General features: G+C 42.2%; 1 protein-coding gene across 1 annotated transcript; it reads left to right on the forward strand.

Annotated features, from left to right (window-relative positions):
• Nucleotides 1–230: 230 nt before the first annotated feature.
• Nucleotides 231–24,910, forward strand: rpa1 (replication protein A1). Its single transcript, XM_015951197.3, has 17 exons — nucleotides 231–380; nucleotides 638–685; nucleotides 1,019–1,097; nucleotides 2,008–2,116; nucleotides 2,200–2,288; nucleotides 2,383–2,472; nucleotides 3,492–3,606; nucleotides 4,216–4,318; nucleotides 4,391–4,459; nucleotides 4,788–4,980; nucleotides 8,018–8,154; nucleotides 9,735–9,883; nucleotides 17,818–17,944; nucleotides 19,904–20,080; nucleotides 21,093–21,200; nucleotides 21,311–21,397; nucleotides 24,236–24,910. Exons 1-17 carry the CDS (start codon nucleotides 351–353, stop codon nucleotides 24,338–24,340), a joined length of 1,815 nt encoding a protein of 604 aa, XP_015806683.1. The 5' UTR covers nucleotides 231–350; the 3' UTR covers nucleotides 24,341–24,910.
• The last annotated feature ends 670 nt before the right edge of the window (nucleotides 24,911–25,580 follow it).

The following is a 25,580-nucleotide window of genomic DNA, read 5'->3' on the forward strand; positions in this document are numbered from 1 at the left end:
AAAAATCGCTGAAAACACAAAATCGGGTGTTTCCTGTTTTCAAATGTCATTGAACGCATCGCAACAAACGTCACTCAGTTTTGCGCTGAGAAATTCAGTGCTGGTCTGCGGTCAGTTTAGTGAGAATTTACCTCTAAGCCTTGCTGTTCTGACAGATTTTGGAAACTGAAGTCAGATCTGTTACCGGAAACGGAACCCGACAACACGGAACTCGACAAATTGAGCGCGCGATGCCTGAGCCGTTGGCGCCACAGGCATAAACTTCAAGCTGTTTGCAGTGATAGTTGTAGAAAACCGTCTGTCTAGCAGTTGCTAAAGTAATCTTCAGTTTCAACGCAAAATCGTCAGACATGCCTAAACTTTCAGAAGGCGCGATTGAGGTAAAGTTAATGTCAGTTCAACTAAAATGCTAACGTGTTTTTGTAGGCATTTTCCTACTATGTGTTTGCATTCGCGCGACATTTTTTACATTGAGGTTAATGGAAACTTAAAAACTAATATTGACTGAAGCTGGTGTAAATTGAAACATAATTTGAAGTAGCGTACATGTGTTTAGAAATCTTTTGTAAAAAATGAATGCTTCTACTGTTAAAACAAAACAGCTGTGTTACATTAAGTTAATTGTTTTTGTTTGCAGGCTTTAGCTAATGGCTCCGGTTGGAATGACGCAGTTCTTCAGCTGGTGGTAAATAACGAAAACGTGAAATACCATTTAAACGTATCATGCTCTTAAACGCATGTTTACTTTTGGGCTTCGTTTTTAGTTCTGACACGGTTAAGGCCCGCATCACATGCGGCCTCTTTGTTTAACCGTCATGACGTATTGAAAGCTGTGTAAACTTGTGAAGCTGCTTTTTGTGCGTTATATATTTTAGAAGAGGCATTAAACGCCACACTCTTTTTCAGAACGCTGCTTCAGCAAATTCCAACAAATCAGTAACTCAGGCATTAGTTAAATGCTTTTGCAGATTTCTTGATTAAATTGCAAGAGTTTATTATTTTTTTCTTTAACTTTTAGAACATTCGCAAAATAGAGGGAGGAAGTGGGATACCTCGCTTTCGGGTGATGATGAGTGATGGACGCCACACACTGTCATGTAAGTATGATATACATTTGGATCAAACCAGTCTCTGACCCTGGGTTTGGCATTTAATCATTTTTGAATGGAAAGTGTTAGTGAGACTGCATCTTTAGAGAGAAGCTACTCCGTTTGCAATTTTAATTTGTCTAGTTTCATAGACTCAAATCTCATTTTTCCTGCATGATAGTTCTTGGTAAATAAATAATTAGAAGGTCAGGGCAGCTGTGACCTTGACATTTGTTCGTTAGTGGAAAAAATTGGCACTATCTCCTTTGTTTACTTTGTCAGGGAAAATTTTACCCTGAAGCACTGTTGGTGTACGAATCGTGTGATGAGCAGCACATCTATTTGCGTTTTAAACGACAACATGATTAACATTTAAATGACATCTGGAATGCATATTTGTTTTGTGGTTTTATTTTGCAATCATTAAAGGTTTTAGGTAGCCTGGCAAGCTATGTTGATATATAGTCTGGCTACAACCCATAGACTGAGCTCGGTCTTGGGGCAGAATCTACATTTTGTTTTTTAAACGGTCTCTGCTTGCAATACTACAGTGCTAGCACCAATCAGAGCAACAAACAACGTGACGTATTGACAGCAACGGAAATCGCTCGACAGGGCAGTCTGCCATACATTATCGAAGAGGTACCTCCACCTGCTGCACAAGTCTAAGTCGCCCAAATTTGATACCAACACCTTTTAAAAAGAGTGCCGTTCCTGAGCCGATGCCATCTTTGTTTTGCTTTGTCACCGCTGTGGTTCTAAACTCCTCAACTCTTGCTAGACCAACCCGCAGAGCATAAATCTTCAGATACTCCTACAGTTTTTCTAGTTCTCTAGGCTAGGGTTTAGGTGCACATTGTGAGTTTTTTTTTTTTTGTTAACGTAAAGCTAACCAAACATTTTCCCTCATCATTTGCAGCCTTTATGCTTTCCACTCAGTTGAACTACTTGGCTGAGGAAAACATCCTCGCCCCAAACTGTGTGTGCATTCTGAAGAAGCATGTGACCAATATTCTGAAGGATGGACGGTATGCAGATTTCGTAGCAAATATAAAAATTTGCTATTTAAAAAGCAAAAATGAACAAGAATTGATGTAAAATCTGATTGCAGCCGAGTGGTCATCATTTTGGAAACCGAATTGATCAAACCTGCTGAAGAAGTCAGTGGTAAAATTGGAGACCCTACTCCTTACTTTGATGGTAAAACTCAATGGCAGTGAGAGAAACAGAGGTGACTCATTATTGAGTCATCGTGTTGCCATAGGCTTGTGGTAACTTGATGTTCTGTTTGTAGGTCAGAATAAAGGCCAGCAGTCTGGCCCCGTCCCTGCAGCTCCAGGCCCCGAAGTCAGACCTCCACTGCAGGCACAAAACAAGAACGACGGTAAGTTCAAGCTTTTGTCTTTTATATTTATTTAATTTTTCTGCTGAAAAAGCTGACCATAGACAAAAAACAAAATGTCCACTAGATGGCAGCAGCTTTCTGATGGTTTAGGCAATCTTAAGGTTTATATGACATTTTGACATTTGCGTACAGAAATCTTATTTTTATCCTCTTATGAAACAAAAATCTGTGCTTTGTTTCCATAACTATGCTTCCTGTTGGTGCATCGGGAGGAGTTTCCTGTTCTTTCCCTGTGAAAGACAATCACTCAACCAACTGTCAGAGTGTTGATTAGATCAATAAAATACAAATTTTACGTTCAGATTTCTGAGACCAGTAGCAGAGCTGCAGACTCCCACATCTATGTTGTGTCTGCGAGTGACGAAGCAGACATTCATCCCTGGAATCTGCCATGTGGGAGTGAAGGCTTGCAGCAGCCATCTTCCTCATCAACAGGAGGGATTGTTCATTTCTCTGTGTGTGCTGCTTGATCTCAGAGTTTAATTACCTGAAGTGCAGCGGTTGCCAAAGTGTGTGGACTCGAGTGAACACTTTGAACTCTAATCCTCCACGTGAGATGCACACAAATCGAATGTGCAGAGCTTGTTCAAATGGAAAATCTCAAAGTAAGGCAGCAACGCTCTCCAGGGGACGAGCAGCGCTAGTTTGTTGCAGCACTTCACGCTCTACTCCTGCTCTGGGAAACGTGAATCATCTCTCACGGAAACGCTCGATCACATCTCGTTTTTGCTTCCTGTTCAAGGCGGAAGTCAACAGTGATGAATTTAAGACGATGTGTTTTATTTTTTCTCCTTTGATGAAGTGGGATACTTGCTGTGATCGAGCAGTTGCAATCCAGAGAAATTGTATTTTGGTTATTTTGTCTCAGATGAACTGTGTGTGTGTGTGTGTGTGTGTGTGTGTGTGTGTGTGTGTGTGTGTGTGTGTGTGTGTGTACACGATCTCGTTGTTGTTACTCTTCATGGATAATGTGTTCTTCTCCTTGTTTCTCTTAACAGTGAACATAGGTTTCAGCAGAGATTTTGCCAAAAAGGCTCCATCTGTAATGCCCGATACTCCAGGGGGGAGCTCCAAAGTTGTACCCATCGCCAGCCTCAACCCCTACCAGTCCAAGTGAGGATAGCTACTTCCTATTTTCAGACAAGGGCAATGTATTAGCTTAGTCTTAATGCAGCTCTTCAAAGTAGCATCCAAATGGGGTCCTTTCAATGCTCAACATGTGTAGGGACCTGGTCTAGATGGTATATTGTTACAAGCCATACATTTAAATTTGCACCAAATTAAAACATCAGAATAAACATAAAAGTCCAGTTTTCAGTTCTTCTGGGATTTTTCTTGGAATTTATCAACGGACCCACTAAACATCATGGTGTTTTTAGTCTGGTGTAGGGTGCTGCGTTTTACAAGAAATGTGATGTTCAGTTGAGATTTAGAGCTTGAGGAGGATGCTCATGAAACGGTTGTTTTGACACATACGGTAGGGTTCGGTTTCAATGTTTATCTAAGTCATTGTGCATAATCATGTAAGATGCTTGCAACATCTTGGTACTGTTTGCCCTTTTGGAGAAAAATACTTGCCCCATCGGGTATTTCTGACAACATATCTAATGACTACACTAGGTGATGCAAGTTTAAGATTAACCTGTGTATTCCAAAACACCACCAAGGGCCAGATAACCCGCTATATGGACAGTTTATAAATGACCCAATACCCTCCAACAGGTGGACCATCCGCGCCCGTGTCACCAACAAGAGCAGCATTCGCACATGGAGCAACTCTCGTGGCGAAGGCAAACTCTTCTCCATGGAGATTGTAGATGAGAGCGTAAGTTTTACTGCAGCACTTATTTATTAATGTGGCTGTGCCGGTTATGTCTAATTTGAACCGCTTCTACAGGGAGAAATCCGAGTGACAGCTTTTACCCAAGAAGTGGACAAATTCTTCCCTTTGATCGAGGTTGGCAAGGTGAGATTCTTCCCTCCAGATGATGATTCAGGATGTCAAAATGATCTGCCAGAGCTGCCGTTCACTTTGTGGTTAAAGACAGATTTGGCAGCACTTGGCTCCATCAACAGCTGCCAGTACTTTGTGTTAAAACCACAGAGACTGTGAGTGAGTCATCTGGCAGTGCCGTACCCATACTATAAGAAGCTTATGATCATCAGCCAGGCTTTGTTGGTGCCTTCCCACCTCCCCTGCTGTCTGAAGTCCTATCTCGTTTGCATGATGCAGTTAGGTGAGACGCTCCCCAGATCTCTGATTAACTTGTGGTTCATCCATCTACATGATCCAGGTCTACTACATCTCCAAGGGCTCCCTGAAGATTGCCAACAAGCAGTACACATCGGTGAAGAATGACTACGAGATGACGCTCAATGGGGAAACGAGCATCGTCCCCTGTGAGGACAGCTGTGACGTTCCCACGGTGCAGTGTGACTTTGTCTCCATTGCTGAGCTGGAGAACAGGGACAAAGATGCCATTGTTGGTAAGAATCCAACCTGTCATGCATCTGAACTTCTGTAATTGGGACTTTTCTCTGTTGACTTTTAATGAACGCTCCTCTCCTACTGGTTGAAAGCAGAATTATGACTATCATAAACAACCAGCCAGCTGATGTTCATTCTGGTTATAGCTCTTTTTCTAGGGTCAGCCTCTAGGCTCCGCCATGACGCAAACAAAAACCAAACCACTAAAGTTTAGCGCTCTTTCTGACCAGAAGATGGCGACAGGGTGCCGTTCCACGTAAACCCGGTCAAGTTTCTGGTTAATTTAGGTCTGCTCGTGGGCCTAGGTGTGACATCCGTTTAGTTCTTTATTAGTTGCTACTGCACTCAGATTTTAGCCAACCTTATCCTTAATTACAAGTGGTCTGAGTGTTGCTCTGAACTACATAACATTGTGGTCCACCGCCCACATGTTCTGATTTGTCTAAAAGAGTCAGCATCAACATTTTCTGTCATCCCCAAATAAAGCAAAATATTAAAAAGTTGGTAGTTAAATGAATGAATGAATGAGAGTTTATGATGAAACTTCTCATGTTAATGTACAGAATTTATGGAAGCAGAGAAAGGGTGTTGATGCAAGGATATGGGATGTGGGAGCCGTGCAGCAAGACGTGCCATAACTCTGCTGTCTTAAATAACGAGCACGCTGAACCGAGCCACAGGTGCCTCATAGTAGATGTTTGAATTCCTGATGCACAAGGAGACGTTTTTGTCTTTTAAACACATGAATTATCATAACCGCTGTGTTGCAGAAGCACCAACCAACTAATGCTCAGCTCAGTTCCTGCGGAGGTGTTCCTAAGCTTCCTATAATTAGCTATTCTATGTAGCTTGTCATGGAGGTTGCTGCTGCTGATGCTAATGGACTGGGGTAATAATATTGCTGATTGTAATGCCCTGATTGTGCAGCTATGGTGGGATTATAGAAGGGGAGAGCCTGCTGTCACTAAATGATGTCATAAGGATTATGTTTATTCTTTTTAGAGAAGACTGCATCTTAAATTACATTTGTGAGCAATTCCTCTGATGCATACCAGCATCAGCTTTATTCAGTTCATTTATCCATAAATGGATAAATGAACTGGCGATTCCAGTGAAAATATGAGTAATGATGATTAAGTCAAGCTCAGCTTTTAGAAATAAAAGCTTCCCATCTTATATTTGGCCATATTAGTCAACAGGAGTAGTCAGTCTTTGAATTATCCTGGCATAAACAGAAACGTACAACACAGTAGGGCTGCTCGATTATGGCAAAAATAATCACGATTATGGTGACTGAAATTGAGATCTCAATTATTTAGGACGATTTTTCAATTTGTTTTTATTTGTTTTTATTCAGTCATAAAATTGCTCAGGGCACAATCAGGACAAAAAGAAATAAGAAACAAGATGATCACTAAAAGAACTCCTGATTCCCAGGATAAAAAGACCAATATTCTTATAGCTCATAGTTTATGACCCAAGGGCTATAGACCTTGGTTTAACTCATTTAAGTCTAACCAGTACAGACCCAAATACCAATATCTTGCAAATACTGACAGCAAGAATTATACAGTGGCATTTTTAACAAATAAATGCAAATAAATTGATGTTCACAAAATGTTGCATAACATTTATTTAGTCGTGTCAAGGTGCTGTAGGAGAGTGCACTAGCACCGTGTCCTCAAGAGAGATTAGTTATTAGTTATCAGCGTGAGGAACTTAATTCTACCTTATTTATAAACTATTTATTTACAAGTCCATCAGTTAATGTAATAATTGTCCCAACCGCAGCTGCACCACCCAACCCGGTCTCTGCAATCAGGACAAGCTGCACGTGTGTTTAGCGTGCCGCACGCGCACATTTAGCCGTTTTTAGTGGCTCAGGAGTTCGCAGGTGCGGTGTGTGTGTCACTCACTCTGGTTACTCCAACAGGGAGCCGGCTCTGAGAGCTGTTTCTTTAGCGACTGACACATCACTACATCATTCCCTTTCCTAATGTTGTGAAGAACGGTCCGGAGCGCAGGCGGAGTGTTTAGCTAACCTGCAGGAAATGTCAACGACAGTTATCCAGAAAGTAGCTAAGGGTTACCAGAGATGTTTCTGAGCTGTTGTGACGTGCACCGTCTCCTTTTGGCCACAAGAGGCCCTCTATCCGCTGCCTGCACAGCTGCAGGCAGTTAGTTCGTTTATGCCTCCCTGTTAAAAGGGAGAGCTTCCTGCCATTCTGGGAGAGATGTGCAGATGGGTGTTGGCACGGAGGTGTTTGCTCTCCTCTCTAGCTCTCCTCGCATTACAGACGTTAAAGTCTTCGTTCGCTACCTGAGTGGTATTTTCGTTTGTTTGAAACCTTAGTGGTAATTTTGTGTTTGGTAATATTAATAGTAGTTTGTGTGTCCTCGTTATAGAGAGACTTTGCTCACCCTTTTGGTGCAGTTTTGCGTTTACCGTTTAGCCTTATTCCAGCCTATGTGCTGCGTCTTTAGTTTATTATTAGATATCGTTTTTCTTTATTGGGAAATCCTTTTGTTTATTGATACCCAGTCTTGGATGACCCTTTTGTTCCCTTTTCAGCCAAGAGCTTCGTTTTTGTTTAATAAATATCTTATAGAGAACTATAAAAGTGTTTGTTTCATTACAGTACAAAATCTTCTTTACTCCCTTAACCACATCGTGCTCCTAGCGAAGCCGAGGGACGTAAAAGCTGTTCGCTAGGTACTTTTAAGATTTAAAAAGTCAAGAAGGGGGTCTGAAAAGCTGTTGGAAATAGCGTCAAAGTCGCCAAGTTGGCTACGCTGTGGGAGGAGCGCTTCATTTGCAACTCGGGGCAGCGCAAGCGGGAGGAGCAAATAATCGGCTTGTTTTGTTTTTATAATCGTTCTAAACTCAGATTGTAATCGTGATCAAAATTCGATTAATTGAGCAGCCCTACAACACAGTAATGGTTCCACCCCCAGTGACTGAACGTTTATGATGAAAAGGGTATTTTAATCATGTTTTAATGAGAAAATCAACACAGATTTTGTTTTTGATCACAGACGTGATTGGAGTGTGCAAGAGCGTGGACGAGATGACCCGCCTCACCACCAAGAATAACCGCGAAGTGTCCAAGAGGACGCTGAGTCTGATGGACATGTCTGGGAAGCTGGTGACTGTCACTCTGTGGGGAGAGGAGGTGAGGGAGGACTCGAGTGAAGCTGAAAGTTTGTCAAACCAACATAAAGCTGGAGAGCTGAAGTGAATATAAACAAATTGCTTTCTGGAGGAGAAAAAAGCTGCATTTAAATGTGGGGATTTAAATAATGAAGTGTACTCCCTAGTTGTTTTAACTTTTCCTGAGTTCACTACCTTTTTTCCTCCAGCGTTCCCTTTTTGGGTTTGACAGGTAGCCCGTTTCCAGTGGGGGCTGATAAATACGCAAGATGTATAGTTGATGAAAGAACAGTGGGAGTGTCAGATGGGAAGTGTTATGGTTTCCATTTTGTATGACTGTTGTATGCCCCCATCAGCAAAACACGCCCAGTGGTGCTCCTCTTGGAAGTATTTACAGATTGTGTAACTGTTGAGACAGTCTGTGACGTTTCTCAGCAGCACTTTGTGTTCTGTAATGAAGTGTTGAAGCAGTCCTAGAATTTAAAACCACATTTACATTGTTTAATAGACATTTTTGGGTGTCTAATGCACCCACAAGTCTGTAAATGAGTCATTTTTTGATGGCCGCTGAGAAAAGCTGGTTATTGGCACAAACACCCACTCTTAACTTTGTATGGCCCAGCCTACTTCAACATTAGCAATATATTAAAGAGCAAGTCACCCCCAAATCTACTTTTTTTTGCTGATAAACTAAATAAACGAGTGTCTAATCATGCTGCAGACACGCGTCGTCAGTAATTTGGCATTTCAGTGCATCTTAGTTAAAATTTAAACATTCTGCCTAAAACTGTCAGTGTTGTGCCGTTGTCAGGTAAAAACTATGCACTGTATTTGAATTTAAATCTGTCATCGCTATTGGCTAAGAGGTATGCTATGATGTAAACTGGTACATTATGATGTCACAATGCTGTTGTGAGTCTGTGTGTGTGCGCGTATTTGTTAGCGGCTCTGCCCTCTCGGTCTGCCACGCAACGGCATTTGTTGCATTTTTCAAACATGAAGTGGGAGTGGAGTTAGACTCTGGTAGGGGGTGGCTTGTTCTTTAACAGGTCACAGTAATACTAAGCACAGAACTGTGCTAGCCCGAGCCACTGCTAACACTAACCTGAGCTAGCGCTAACGTCCTTGATGAGAAGAAAACAACGGGGGGGGGGGGGGGGGTAGAAGCTACAGTCTTCTTCCAGGATTTCCTGGGAAAATCCTGACTTTGAATGAATGTCGGCTGGATCCAGAGCTTGTCGTCTTTGCTCATTTAATATTCATGTCATGTCCTGGCCGAGTGGGTGGGGACAACCGGTCTTTCTACTTGCTCAGAACCACTTCCAATTGTTAAAAAAAAAAGCTATCACACTTTAAATGGTGACTCTGAATCTAGGTAAGGTAGCTTTATTTATAGAGCACATTTAAAACCGAGGCAATTCTGTGTGCTTTACAATTATCAGGACATGATATTAAAACGCCTAGAAACACAAAATGCATACAAATGGAATTACAGTTTAGAGCTGAAGGAGAAGACCCAAGTTAGAGCGCAGATTACAGTGGAGACGACGCACGATAAGATCTAGTTAACATTTCACTTTTGTTTTTGTTTTGCCAAACTAGGCAGAGAAGTTTGACGGCTCTGGGCAGCCTATCGTTGCCATTAAGGCCGCAAAGCTCTCAGACTTTGGAGGCCGCTCGCTTTCTGCGTCCTTCAGCAGCACCCTGATGGTCAACCCGGACATCCCCGAGGCGTATAAACTCCGAGGCTGGTAAGTGAGCCTGCTAACCACAGATGATACTGGTGGGGAAAACCGCTAATACAACTAAAGACCTTGTATGAAAAGTTCCTTACAGAGCAGCTGTTGGGCATAACACTATATGGTCACTTGTTCTGTTCTGGTAAAACTGTTCAAATCAAAACGCTCTTATGGATTAAACATCAGGTTTCCATTTTCTAGTTGCTAGATTCAGGGTATCCGCGGGTTCTTAAAAAGTCTTAAAGTCTTAAATTTGCTTTTCCAAATTTAATAATAATAACAATGCATTGAACTTATATAGCGCTTTTCTAGACACCCAAAGACGCTTTTCACACTCTCACATTCACACACTGCTAGTGATGGTAAGCTACTTGTAGCCACAGCCGCCCTGGGGAGGTCTGACAGAGGCGAGGCTGCCATTTGGCGCCGTCGGCCCCTCTGACCACCACTAACACAGGCAACTTGGGTGAAGTGTCATGCCCAAGGACACAACAGCAGGATACCCCTGGCGGGAGCTGGAATCGAACCCATGACCCTCCGATCATGAGGCATCCCGCTCTACCACCTGAGCTACTGCTGCCCCTGAAGGCCTTAAAAATCCTTAAAAATGACAAATAATCCTTAAATACAGTTTCCAAAGGTCTTAAATTACCAAAGACCCAATAAACAAGATTATTTTATTTCAATTTTCATGAATTTCTAGTTAGTGTTCAGCATTTTTTGTGTATGATATTGGCATAAGCGGAACCGTACTCATTCAGTTGGTTGTGAAAGGGGGCTTTCTTTAGATGAGCACATTAGCTGGTTAAGCTAGTGGGAGATTGCACCATGGGGACGTGCAACTTTTATGGTAACTGGATGGCTAATCCCACATTCGTAATAGCTGGAAATTATATTTTAAATTTAAATTTAAAAAGTAGCTTAAATTTGGTCAAATTGGCCTTAAAAAAGGTCTTAAAAGTCTTAAATTTGGCTCCCTTAAACCTGCAGATACCCTGTAGATTGCACGCTCAGATTCTCATCAGGATTAACGTTCCCCAATGTTCGGCCAAAGTGTGGGAGTACTTGAGTACATTACATTATTAAATGGAAATCACACCTTATCTGTGAACGTGCAGCTTTTATTTTACTCCTCTAATCACATTTCTATATGAAATGAAACGCAGACTAGTCTGTGTGATTGTTCTGGTCTCCCAGGACGGGTTCAGTGTTGAGTTTGTTTTCAACGTGCACGATTGTCTCAAATTCAACGCAAGTGTCGGTCATCAAAAGCAGACGGACACCTGAAACACACAGGTGCAGCTGAATGCTTTAACTCGCCACTTTTTTTGTTTACCTTCTTAGATATTTAATTTTTTATTTCCAAAATTTTTCTTCTTCCAAATAAGTTTAGGCAACAAAATAGATTTTTCCTAAGCGATATTCAGCGGTCCAAAAAGTGACAATGGGCATTTTAATCGTGCCTGAGCCTATGTAGGGGAAACACGGGTATATGAACATTGAATGGCAACAAAGATGCTGATTTGATATAAAAGGTTGTGATGTCCCATCCAGACTAATTCCTAGGTAAAACAAAATGTGGCTTGTAAAGGAAAAAAAAACCAGTGGGCGAATGACTCGACCTTCATCGATTGTCCATACATACCGTAAATTCTGTATTCAGTTTAACGGCCGGGTCTCATATTTTGGCCGGTGTCGGCGGAGGTGAATAATGGCCGGTCTCTTATTGTGGCCGGGTGGAATGTGGTAACAAGCAAGTACGGGGAGTGGTTGTGTCATCGTCTCACTTTTGATTTGCCAGTGATAGACCGCGAGGGTAACTTTAACCGTGCGGAGATGAAGAGGAGGCGAAAATTTGATATCAAGTTCAAAGAGAATGAGCTGATTATGCTGCAGAACACTGGGGAGCAGTAGTAGGGGTTGTATGAACTAGTCGACTTTACTATAGTGACTTTTTATGCCTGTCATTGACTAGTCGCTGTCACGTGATAATTACCGGCAAGATGCAGCCCTCGGAAAAGACAGCAGCCTGCTGTCAGCAGGTGACAAGCTCCTGCGCTCGGGGGGGGGGCAGCGCGCTGTGCCAGAGCGTCGGTACTGACACGCGATCGTTCATGTCGGTTCATTTCCTTTAATGTTTTCTGTCTTTTATTTGCGCCTGATGCATTTCGCTGCTGTGGAGCGGGCGCATCACCTTGTCCTCCGGTGACGCACCGATCACTGATGCTGCCGCCAAGCAGCGAGCACTCCGCTGTTTTTGCAGTCGGTGGATCTTTTAGAACTGCAGTTCAAAGGTGACTCATAAGGTGAATATAAATGAACCCAGGTAGCAGTTTTTCTTTAAGATTGAGAGGAGATGCAGGAAGATAATAAACAGACAGGACAGAAAAATAGTCAAATAAAAACAAGTTAGTTTTTGTACCTGGTGGTTGCAACAAACAGACACCATTGAAGGTAATCAGAAGTGAGGAACAGAAAATGAAATAATTATTTTAATGTTTAGAGCAGCAGGAACTCTGAGAGGCTGCAGGCGCATCAGTGAGTTTGCGCCGCTGCGCGGGGGGAGGGGAGAGATGGCTGAAGCAGGAACTACCGTTGTTAAAAGAGATGTGTTTAACTTTGAAAATGTGGGCGCAATTTTAATTGTCAAAAACTCCAGCAAACCATTAGTTCATTTTTGCTCAAATAGAAATAGAGGCCTGCCTCTAATTCTGGCCCTCCTTCCAATAAAGGCCTGGAGCTTGATGAGCTTGAGTCAAATACAGGCCCGGGCCTGTATTAGAGGATTTACGGTAAATTTGTCCAACTGTCCAGTCTTGCTCATAAATACCAGAAAAGTTCATTGTGGTGTTTTATTTCTGCTTGTTTGGGCTGGCAGGACAAACGTAACCTTTGCCTGATAAGCAAGCCGATCAGTCATCTTTAGAAGTTCCTGCGAAGCCATTTTCTGCTCCTTATTTTTGTTTTAAGTAAATATTTTGAGTAGAGATTAAATCAATCCAATCCAAATGGTCTTTTTGTCTTTTTGTGCCAGTCGGTGCTCGCTGTCATGATTCTACAAGTCAAGTTGTTTATATCCTTATTTAAATCTGTGGTGATGACCACAAGTCCTAAAAGACTCAAATGTGGACGTTTAACAGGAAATGCTCGTAATAAAATGTAATTAATTTAATTAGTTTAGATGACGTTTCTGCCAAAGACGACCATTGTAGACTGATTATTTTTTGTTGTGGGAGTGTTTTACTTTTGCTCAGAGCTTAATTAAGATCACTCCAGGGGTTTATGAGTTTGTTTACCTGCGCACCATTAACATTTTATACTCTTCTCGTGGGTTTAATGATAAACATTTGTTGTCCAATTTAGTTTCCTCTGGTTTGGACAGTCAGAGATAGTGAACCTTGAATCCTGACGTTGGTTTATCCCATTGCAGACGGGTGCTTGGTTCCTGCAGCTTTGCAGGAATGCACTAATGAACCGTTTAAAGTCCCAGATGGGAGGCGACAAGACCTGACTCATTACTCAATCCAGGTCGATCTGTGCGAGACCTGTGGCCAGGACGAGCTCATTATTTAGATCTTCTGAGAGCCGTCACCCAGCTGTGGACAGAATACTCTTAATTATTTGTTGTTACTTTGAGGGTTTTTCCACAGAGAAAGAAAATTATTTGGCTATTAATAAGTGCCGTGCCATGGAAAAGGACTCATTCTATTTTTATTTGGTCACAAGCTCTGAAACATCAGAATCAGGTGAAGCGAGTCTATAAACATATTTTTATTCTTGCACTCAGAAGCCTAAAGCCATTCTCCCTCAGCTTTAGAGCCGAGGCTGCTGAAACATCTTTGCTTGATTGCTGCAGAGGCATTTTAATTTCACCGTTTTTGGTGCAGACCTTTGGGATTTGTTCAAATGAATCGTCTGTCCTTGGCGAGCTCTTGTTTTAAACCCGTGCCGAGGTGTCCGTGATGCCGCTCTGCACTCGCTCCTGTGCTCATTTGAAAAGCTGAGTTGTAGCTATTTAATGACTCGCTAATTTATCTTACAGGAAACGAGTATGAGCGTTTTCTATAGGATAATAATCTAATCGTGTCTGCTGTGTCTTTTAGAGATTTCTTTTAAGGTTTCTAACCATCACTTGTGGAGACGGAGTTGTCCACTAGGTGGCATCATCACATTTAAGGAGCCCCATGCTTCCTTGCTGTGTCACTTCTCCCTTTAGCAGGTTTATTCCCAGTCCTTGATGCAGTCAACCTCAGACATTCATCATTATCTCATTTAGTTGTTCCTTCTTCCACATCGTGACTCGAGTATCTCCACTTAAACACAACAGAACGTTGGGGGCAGTAATTGCAGCTGCCTGAAAGCAAATAAACAAGGTTTCACCGGTAGTCCAGTGGATGTGATGCCTCATTATACATCAGCAGTTTTTAAACAATGCTGTATTGTTTTAACAAGCGAGGACCGTTTGGTTAAATGACTTTTTAATGAACTGAACGTAATTAGTGACTGTCCCACTGAATACTTTAAACCACGAGCTGTTCAATTGGTGAAGGTTGGTGGAAGCTTTAGGTCGCCACTAATTCAGTTTAAGCCTTAATTTTCAGCCACATGCAGCCATTGTGGTTATTTGTTGAGGTCATTAATCTTGATTAGGTAATTATGAATGACGTGTAAAATACTCATCAGGTGAACTTGACCTACATTTATTTAATTTATTCACTTTTTCATTAGAGATGATTCAATGTTCAGACTTCCTGTTGAATGCAGAGTGATTCTGGAGCATCAGACAACAAACTGGCAGATAGAAAATCAGTAGTGAGACACAATTTTATAATCAAGCGTTCAGATTCCTGCAGAACCTGTTAGATCTGTGAGTTTTGACTGCATGAGGCTGTAGCTGATTGGAGATCATAAGTCTTTGTTCACATATTTTTAAGCTTCCCCTCGTGGCATCAAGTCTGTTTGATAGCACACCATTTCCTACAGATGAAAGAACAAACAAAATGTCACAATATGGAGCAATGGTGCATATTTTTCTGTGTTTTAAAAAGAACCAAAAAAAAAAGTTAGAAACAAGACGATAAGAACATACCAAAGATGTTTAAAGAAAAATGTGGAACAGAGGTGTTTGCTTCTCAGCAGCCATGTCAAATCGTGACATGAGTGTTAGCCTGGAGCTGAGAAAATCTTGGTGAGAGTGTTCCCCTCATCCCTTCATGCCGTTTCCTCAGACATGTCCCTGCTCTTGTCCCGGTGCATCGACACACCCACTCTTGTGACACGTTTATGGGGTAAACATGTCTCTTTCTGCAGGTAGTTTGAGCTGAAATCAGCCCGCTTTCTAGTCCTTCTGTTTCTGCAATGACCTTGTCCACAGGATTTACTTCTCTTGTGCTTCTTGATGGTTTGAATTCATTAAAACTACAAACATCAACGGGACTGTGTGGCTGAGTCTTTCACACAGAAGAATCCAGAGCAGCCATGTCAAATCGTGAATCATGATCCGTTTTTAATTAACTGCTGCGTCGCTACATGCTTCTTTTTCTTGAACATAGTGAGTCCAGGTGCAATTAAAGCAAATCTGAGCAGCTATAATGGTAAATAAACAGGATCCACCAGATAGAATAGCTCACACTGGAAATCTGCAGGCTTGTGTGTGGCGCAGGCTGCAGTTGGAATAGTTAATGTGGGATATTTTCAATTGGTCATGCCTCCAGGAGCAAGGCATGCTCACCCCATATTTACAACCCGACCTCCCTTTTGCGTGGCACTCTGCCTGTTGGCAGATTAGTAAGCTTAGCTGATCTTTGACCATTTTTAAACAGGTCCCCCCCCCCCCCTTTAAGAACTGCTTTATACTCATCTTTGTTCTCATGCCTCGTCTGGCCTCTTTTTCTTGCCCAGCTCAACCACCTCTCTGCTGTTGATTCATCTCAAAAAGCCTCTCAGATGATCCATCTCGACTTTGACAAACACAAACAGATTCTCTACTTGGAACAAGCATTTCTCTTGTTTTTGTGTTTTATTTATTTATTATTTCACCAAGCCGCCTTCTGTGAACCAGTCGATAGTTCCTTATGCTTTTGTTCAGAGAGTTAAAATGGCTCATTCTGCAGTCTAATCAAACATGTTTATTTATTTAAATATTTTTGTAAATTTGAATGCTTTTGGACTTTATACATTGTGTTAAAGTGCCAACTTCAGTTTGAACTCAATGAATAAAATAAAGCTTTAATTTTTCTCTATTTAAAAGTGAAAAGCTTGAATATTTGACATGTTTAAGGTGAAATGTGTCGGGCTATTCTGACGCAAGTCTGGTTATTAAAGTGACAATGTGTATTTTAACCATAAAACTCTGGAAACATTCATTAAAATGTAGTTGAAAATGATAAAAACGATGCCCAGTTGTTAATATTGTCCGCTTCGTAACATATAACAATAAAAATCAGCTCTAAAATACGTGGGAGAAAGGGGACGCCGTATTAGAGGCCACGTTTCCTTCTACAGGAGCCCGTAAAGACAAAACACATTTTCTGGTTTGTAACAAGCAGTTACAAACGTTTTACACATTTACTTTTTATGTGTTTGTCATTTTGCTGGAGGCTGAACAATCTGACGAAGTAAGCGTTCAAAAATTGGTCTCCCAGGGATTTTTGACCCCAATGGCCCTCCGTTGGTAAGGTCTTAAAACAAAAATACAGCTTGCTTTCAATGATTCGGGTATGTAATGCCCCTGGAGCCGGGTCATTGGCCTAAAATCAATCATAAAATATTGAGTTCACCTCTGGGAAGCCTGGGCGATAACTACATGCATGTGCAAAACTAGTTATCCACTAGATGGGGCAGTCGTGTATTATGTTTTATGTTTATGGGGCCACAAGATTTACTTCTCTTGTTCTCTTGTGCTTCTTGTGGGGAGTTAAGTGTTCGCCCCATAATTGGAAAGTTGCAGGTTCGAGCCCCGCTCAGTCTGTCGCTGTCGTTGTGTCCTTGGGCAAGACACTTAACCCACGTTGCCTGCTGGTGGTGGTCGGAGGGACCGGTGGCGCCAGTGCTCGGCAGCCTCGCCTCTGTCAGTGCGCCCCAGGACAGCTGTGGCTACATCGTAGCTCATCCCCACCAGTGTGTGAATGTGTGTTTGAATGGGTGAATGACTGATTGTGTTGTAAAGCACCTTGGGGGGTTCCAAGACTCTCAAAGGTGCTATATCAAATACAGGCCATTTACCATTTTCATGTGACTCCAGGTGGTACGGCTTCTTAAAGGGACGTGAACGTCACCAACTGCCACACATCTTTTAATTTTTTTAATAATTGAATTTATTGTCATTAGAAGAAATTATATCGGTTAGTTAGAATTTTAGATAACGATGCATTTTCTATTAATCACCCAGCCCTAACTGCCCCCTGTCGCCAGGGAAAATGCACACTGTCACTTTAACATGCCGACTCATTGTTAAACCAATCAAATGTGAGTCCAGATTTCAGTTTACAAATTTTCATCATACGCCCGTCTAACTTCCTGAAGTGGATCTGGCAACCTTTGTTCCTCGTGTTGAGGTGTTTGTGCGTCAGTTTTGTTCACGGTAAGGTGAAGAAGCTGCACAAAGTGAACAAACCTCCTTTTAGCGTTGGCGCTTGAGGTTCTTTCACACATTTAAAACTTGACTTGTTACTTCACCCACTATGATTGCTTTGAAATGTCAAGTTGAACAGAACTGCCCAAGAACTGAAGCAGAAAGTCTTTTTATCTGATCTTGTTTTCTTTTATGCTCTGCTAATGAAATCCCTCTGCTTAGTTAAACCAGCAAAAGGATAAACTAGTTTCCTAACATTCCAGGTATCAACCAGTGCAACGCCTAACCGGTTACTTATCAGCCTGAACCGTGTAATTGTTCTACTTAAACTGAGCTCCTGTCAGCAGTCACCGACTGACTTGGATTTCTGCAGGTTTGACAAAGAAGGCCACGCCATGGATGGACAGTCTCTGACGGAGACGAAGGGCAGCGGAGGAGGAAGCACCAACTGGAAGACTTTGTCCGACGTGAAGAACGAGCATCTGGGACACGGAGAAAAGGTAGACGTGTGTCTCCTCGCCATGAAATATCAACATCATAGTGACTCCAGACATGATGCTATTCAAGCACGACTGAAGAGTTTTAAGAACAAACTGAAAGATTCTTAATGAATCGAGCGACTCGAGCAGGATCTGTTCTGACCGTGTGAGGGTCGTACGGGTGTTTAACGCTGCAGCTTTGGTTTTTTCTTCACTTCAGAAGAAAGGTTTTTAGCTCCGTGTCGGCGTGATGAATCTTTATAATCGATACCATATAATTTTTACTGCACCGCCTGGTAGATGTGCTTAAAAATCTGATTTGAGTAACATTTATCTCCCTCCGCTCATTAATCCCTCTGCATCGTTGGTGTCCTCGCACTGCGGTGGATGTTCACGCTGAAAGTCACATTTATCTCTGCTATTGATTATGAAGATTACATTGGGTCCATTCCTGCTTTCTGCAATGAAACAAGTAAAGCAATACATTTCCCTTCATTTCCCTTTTAAAAAGATGTTCTTACAGGTTTGTAGAAAGTTTCTTGTTCAAATGTGACCTTTGCAAAGTTTCTAGTAATTAACCATGGACTTCATATTAATGTCCTCATGACATAGAAAATATTAGAAATAAAGTGCATGAATTTAAGAAAAGAAAAACACAAAATATTTGTTTTGATGAACAAATTTACACACACACACACACACACACACACACAGTATTTGACTTATTGAATTTACGTGAGCTTTTTTTGTAATCTATTACTTCTCAAGTTTTTCTTCATCCATCCAAAAGCAACTTTTTACTTTAAGGTCTGGCCATGATGCCAACAAAAAGTTTTGGGGCTTTTTATTGATGGTCATCAAACCGCCAGCCTTTATTTGAGCTACCGGCACAACAAAGCAGGCAGGCTGCTTACCCGGACCACTAAAGTAGTTTAGTGCCGTTTCTGGTTAGCAGAGGGCTGCTGAGTGCTGTCCAGTGGGAATCTGCTCACGTTTCTGGCTGAAGAACCACTAAAACCATTTTGAAAGCAATAGCTTAAAGTGTCAAACTCTTCAGTGTTGCTTACATAAAATTTGGACGGATCAACAATTGTTGGGGGTTACACAAAGACCTTCGTTCTTTCTCAGTGTGATGTGATGAGACCTGATTGTGGCAAAGGGGCTCTCCTCAAATGCCTCACACAAATGGTGTGAGCAGGAGTAGAAGAGAGGGTCAGCCTTCTTAAGACCCCGCCAGCTAGATCTGTCTTTGTGTGTCCACGACGCCGTGTCCTTTTCTGAGAGTAAGCAGGAACCTTCTCCTGACACCACTTGTAAGAGTCGGTCACGACATGAAGAACAGAGTTTTCCTCTCCTTCCTCCTCTCACCGGTCAGCGTCGCACTAATTAGACATTTACTGAAAAGGCAGTGACGGGTGACATCTGGATGGGCGTTTTTGTCGTGTGCGCTCAAGTTATTTATCTAATCACCGCAGGCGTTTTACGACGGGAGGCACTAAGGTGGCGTGCCCGCGGTGTAAGCTGGAACAAGTGCCTTTTATCTTTTATCAAAGTGTGCACTGGCCCAGATTCCCTTCTGTTGGAGGATTTCTCCAGGGATTTGCAAAACGTAGGACAAAGTCATGCAGATGTCAGGGTGCAACATGGATTTGTTGTGATGCGACGGGTTTGCTTACATCTTTCTATTAAAGTGCGTTAAAACCTTTCTGTAGCCGACGGTTTCAGTCCTGTTCACGCTGCCTGCTTTGCTGTTGCTTATTCCTGGTTGATGATCTAGAATGCGAAGCTCGCGTCCTGCCCGCTAGTCGGCAGACTCTTGTTGGTAGTTTAACCGTAATCGGAACGTTTTATTTATTTATTTTCTTTCTGAATTCTCCTTTTCTTAATATAATGTTGGTGCAGTTTTGTCGACATGTTCCCCACACAACATAAAGGTCATGAAGACCGTCTTGAACATCTGCTGATGTTGTTTTCATCCAGGCCGACTACTACACCTGCATAGCCACCGTGGTGTTTCTGCGGAAGGAGAACTGCCTTTATCAGGCCTGCCCGACCCAAGACTGCAACAAAAAAGTGGTCGACCAGCACAACGGCATGTTCCGCTGTGAGAAGTGCGATAAAGACTTCCCCAACTTCAAGTACCGCCTCATCCTGTCTGTAAGTGACTTAGCAGTCTTTTCCCCGCGTTCTCCATGTGCTTTAGGGAGGCTGTGTTGTCTCCCCCAGGACTTTGTCCTTCAAGCTGAGACCCCCCAATATGGTGCTCTTTGTTTTAAAACCAGATTGAAATGTGGATTTCATGTCTGACACTTTGTAAATAAGGACAAACTTAAAGAGCAAGTCACCCCAACCAGATTCTTAATCAACTCTCACTTCCTGTTTGAAAAATGCAACAAATGCTGTTGCCTAGCAGACAGAGAGGGCGGAGCCGCTAACAAATACACACACACACAGGCTCACAACGGCATTGTGACATCAAAATGTATCAGTTTCCATCATAGCATACCTCTTAGCCAACAGCGGTGGCAGATTTAAATTCCAATGCAGTGCAGAGTTTTTACCCGACGACGGTGCAACACTGACAGTTTTAGGCAGAATATTTAAATTTTAACTAAAATGCACTGAAGTACCAAATTATTGACCACACATGTCTGCAGCACAATTAGACACACATTTATATAGTTTATCAGCAAAAAAAAAAGTTGATTTGGGGGTGACTTGCTCTTTAAGATTGCTTTAAGGCATTGTTGGGTTAAAGAGCGCAGAAGAACACAAAGCCGTTTCCAGAAACCTCCACTCAAATAACCTTTTATTAACAACAATCTCAGTAGCAAAACCATAAAAGCCAGTAGCTTTTGTTTAGTGCCTCTCACCATGTGACATATTGTTCCTTACAAGCTGAAAAATAAGCTGTGAAGCTGCTTCCACTGTGTGTGTGCGTGTGTGTGTGTGCGTGTGTGTGTGTGTGTGTGTGTGTGTGTGTGTGTGTGTGTGTGTGTGTGTGTGTGTGTGTGTGTGTGTGTGTGTGGGGCAACCGTGCTTCACAAGGCTTCCCAGCAGCAGCTACCCTCACCCCAAAAGAAATCACACTTAAAAATGAAAAGTATCATGATAAATTCACCTCAGGGTTGCCTGATTGTCATCTTTCTGGTTGTTTTTTCTCTGTCAGGCTAACATTGCAGATTACACCGACAACCAGTGGGTGACTTGCTTCCAGGAGAGCGCAGAGGCCATTCTGGGCCAGAATGCAGCTTACCTGGGCCAGCTCAGGGACTCGGTGAGACTCTTCCACAATATTCAACGGAATTCAAATGTGCTCAAGTTTTTATCTATTGGACATGATTTGCTTTGAGTGTATTAAAGCATTTGTATTTGTCCTGATGTCAGAGTGAAGCTGCGTTGGACGAAGTCTTCCAGCAATCAAATTTCAACACGTTTGTCTTTCGTAACCGAGTGAAACTGGAAACGTACAACGTGAGTAAAAAACAACCTGGGTTTTATTAGCACGGCTGTCTTGTAAAAGCTGATTGTCCCAGAATACTGGTGGTCTCTCTCAAACACGCACGCACGCACACACACACACACACACACACACACACACACACACACACACAGCCTAGCTGCGGTCACTGTTTCCTGTAGGCCACACAGATGAAGCCTTGTTTGGAAGGAAACATAAAAGAATTGATTGGGCTGGGACTCTGAGCAGGAAGTTTGGGTCCGGGCCAGAGGCAGCATCCGCCTTCAACACACAGAAGAGGCCACTGTGTGCATCTCAGTCAGCCAGCATCCTAACTGCCAAGGGCGCTGCTAACAAGCGTGTATTAGCCCGTGCTCCAGACACCAGTTTACTCCAGCAGACACCTGTGACACGTCTTTCGGTTCATTTACTCATTCAAAGCCACTACCTAGGTCGTGTGAGCCTTGTCCTCCATGTTTATGGTCTGTTTACACTCTAGGAGTCTCTGGGTAATTGAACCAGACCTTCTCAGCGTGTTTTTATTTTACCGGGCCGTTTCAGTGACAGACTGAGTACCTGGACTTAGGGTTGTCACGGTAACCGGTGTAGCAGTAAACCCCGGTAAAAAAAGTTGACAATAATAACTGTCTTGTTTAAAAAAAAAAATCTTGTTGGGTTTACCGTGGCTGCGGTGTAGGCGCAGTGACCCTTACCAGCCACCGTATCATCTGCTGAAGTTGCCGGCGGCACATGCGCACTTTGTTGTTTACAACCAAAACTTTCTTGAAGCTAAAGCTGAAATAATGGCCAAAGGAGGAGACGGCAGCGCTCAGGACATTTATTATCCCTCAAGGAAGACAAAGTGGGAAGTACGGGCATTTTTTGGATATTTGAAGAATGCCGAGGGACAGTTGATAGAAGACGGCTATCCTGTTTGCAGCACGTGCAGAAAAAGTGTCTGTGGAAGGCAGCAACGCTTCAAATCTCATGACACATCTGCGTGACCATCACCCACAACGCTACAGTCAACGCAAGGCAAGCTAACGTTAGCGTTTTAGCTAAAATGCGTGATCCGAGGATTTGGGTTGAGGGAGAATGCAACGAGTCGCTATATAAAGCAGCCGCAGCGCCGCTACCTGCATATAAACCGTGTCGCGGACACCCCCATGTTGAAATGACGCTATGCATTACGGGGCTCCCAGGGGCAGATAAGAGTTGGTCTCTCTCCCAGAATAATTATGAATTTAACAATGATTACTGCCTGATGACATTTCCCCACATCTGCAAAGCTCACTGGAAGAACACAAACTGAGGACAATATTTCCTGATATAGGGTTTATTACTCAAGTAAGGGTAAAAAAAAAGTATCTGATTAGAAGGCTACTTGAGTACTGAGTATCATCTGATCTAATATTTTTAAAAAGATGACATCAAACAGACAAAATAAGAAGTTATGGGCAAATATTGGTATTTTAAAGACCAAAAGTAAAAAATGTAAACAAATAAACAACATAATTACAAAATAACACATTTTAGGCTAAATTTGGACACAAACTGAGGACAATATTTTCCTGACATACAGGGTTTATGTAGTTGTCTGAAAATGTAACACGTTTAAAAAAATACCGCGATAATACCGAAAACCGTGATCATTTTGGTCACGATAACCGTGAGGTAATGTTTCCACACCGTGACACCCCTACCTGGACTAGAATATGCCCCCGGACGGTCAATGACCAGACTTGAGTGCCATTTTTTTATGGTGCTCTGTAGCGGACCATTAGGTGGCAAAAATGAGGGTGTTGTGGAGGATTTCTGCCACATTTTTTAGTTTTAGGAATTTAGAATTGGTGATTTTTAATGCAGCATAAACGCTGCTCATTTTTCTTTCCTACGATTCTGCTCCACCAGCATAAGGGTTGATTGGCAACCTCTTGTCGATGTGATTTCCTACTGAGTTACAACCAATCAGCAAGATTTGACCACAACTGGCGCCGGCGACTCTTCCGGGCTTTTTCCAAAGAGAGTTCTGATAGTGGAAACATGGCTTTTGTAGAACTTTTTGTTTTCATTTTTAATTCACTAGAATAGTTTTTGCATTTGTAAACATGTGATGTTGTTAGTTCAGAGCTTTTGTGAGTTGTAATTACAACTATTTAAAGTAATTTGGGATAAGTACCGTGTTTTACTTTTAGAAACTGGTATTTATCTTTTTTATTATTTTTTTTAATTCTGGCAAACATTCATTATGGTTAGGACTGGGCAGGGTTACCCAGGCCTTAAATGAGTTTTTAGGTTACAGATGAATCGAAAACCATCAATATATTTATATATATATGTATATATATATATATATTTAGCATAAAATGCTTCTCCATTTTTCTTCATCCGAAACAAACGAGCAATAAGACGCTTCGTAAGGAAAGTAGGCATCAGTCCAAGCGATGGCGGGTTACGTTTTAGCCACTTCAGCAACAGAGATTTAATGGAGAAAAATTGAGCGTAACCTCTGTTTAAATGCAGGGGTAAATGGCCCTGAGAGAAATCACCACCTCATGTCTAGACAGCTGTGGAAGCTAAATGCCATCACACTTCACATACCGCATCCAAGCGCGCTGCACGGGAGGATGCTCGCGTTTGTCCACCGCTGCTTATAAATTCTATGTGAACATTTCGTATTGCTGCGTAATAAAGGGTAATGGAGCATATTGTGTTTGGTAAATACCACACCCTGAATGCTCTGGCTAATGCACAGAAATGCACCTTAAATGGGAAGATGTGACTTTTTCTAATATCAAAAATAACTTTTGTAAAAAAGTTGTTTATTTTTTTCTTTTGTGTGTGTTTGGCAGGATGAGTCCAGAGTAAAAGCCACAGTGTTCGATGTGAAGCCCGTCGATCACAGAGATTACAGCAAGAGGCTGATCATAAACATACGAAGCATGGCTGTCAAGTAGAAACTGTTGCTTTAGATTTTTGTACATCTAAAAAACCGCCCTAAACGGATGACATGTATTTTAGTTCTTTATTTCCCTTTCTTCCAGATGAACCTTTGGAGGGGCTGTTTTCTTTTAAATACTGACGTGTTTTGTTGTTTCTTTTCCTTTGTGTCCTTTATGTTTGTTATTTGGGTGAATCAGAGCAGAGAGCAGGTCAATAAGGCAGAAAACGTCATCAAAGAGTTTTAAGTCGGCTAGTGTTTGGTGCATATCCTGTGGTCTCCGGGAGGCGGTGTGTGCGTGCATGCGTGCGTGTGGGTGGGTAGGCGGGGGGGGGACAGTCACGAGCACTCTTCCACCCTCTGACCAGCTCTTAAAGCGCCTGGGCTGGACCTGCACATCCCTGATAAGAACATGTACCCTTTTCTTTCTTGGCTCTGACTGCAGCATCCTCCCCAGCAGTGCAGACCTGGTGTAAAATGTAATTTTTTCTAAATAAAAAAATGTGGACAGAAATCTTGTTTCCTGACTCTTGTAATTCTGTTTCTGTGATGGCTGTAAAAATAAAGCTTCTTGTTATAAAGTTAAGTTTGTGTCTGATATTTGGGACTCTGGTATTAAAATGCTTGATATGAAAATTGTAACCAATAATGGAAAAAAGTCCTTGCTGGGAAGCAGACGATTTACATTCTACACAACTGCATGTGGTGGTGTGTTGAGATGGTTTAGACCTGTAATAATAAAAGTTTACTTTTTGAGTCGGCCATCTTTAAAGGTACAGAGTCGACCTGTCTGACCACCTTCAGTTTATGTGGAGCTTAGGAGTGAATCCATAGGCGAGCCTGCTTTCTAGCACAGCTCTGAAACACGTCTGAGTCGGTCTTTACATCTGTTCATTACTACTGCTTCAGGACTGAATCTACCATCGTAACGTAACGTCTCGTTCCCAACCAGGAGCAGTTCTGATGCGAAAGTCTTCCACACAGCTGAATCCATGACGTCACAAAATCACAGGAGAATTATGCCATTTGTGATTCAAACTAATGAAAGACTTAATTTTAAGTGTCTATTGGAGTTAAATTCACTCCTATTTGAGAACATTTTTCAGTGTAGGAATCTGCTCAATTTAATCCCAAGAGTAAAATTCGAGCCAGAAATCCTTTCAGTGACACATAATGTACCTGAGTTAATGCTGTGTTTTCAAACCTGACTGGAAATCTTAGCTGCTTCTGGAGGACGTGCGCACATCACCAGCAGT

The sequence above is a fragment of the Nothobranchius furzeri genome, chromosome 13 (genome assembly GCF_043380555.1).
Source record: "Nothobranchius furzeri strain GRZ-AD chromosome 13, NfurGRZ-RIMD1, whole genome shotgun sequence".
Classification (NCBI taxonomy): Eukaryota; Metazoa; Chordata; class Actinopteri; order Cyprinodontiformes; family Nothobranchiidae; genus Nothobranchius; species Nothobranchius furzeri.

Coding starts and splice junctions, on each gene's coding strand:
- rpa1 (XM_015951197.3), top strand. CDS start 351: ATGCCTAAACTTTCAGAAGGCGCGATTGAG. Junction 2,289..2,382: donor CCCTACTCCTTACTTTGATG/GTAAAACTCAAT, acceptor TTCTGTTTGTAG/GTCAGAATAAAGGCCAGCAG. Junction 3,607..4,215: donor CTCAACCCCTACCAGTCCAA/GTGAGGATAGCT, acceptor ACCCTCCAACAG/GTGGACCATCCGCGCCCGTG.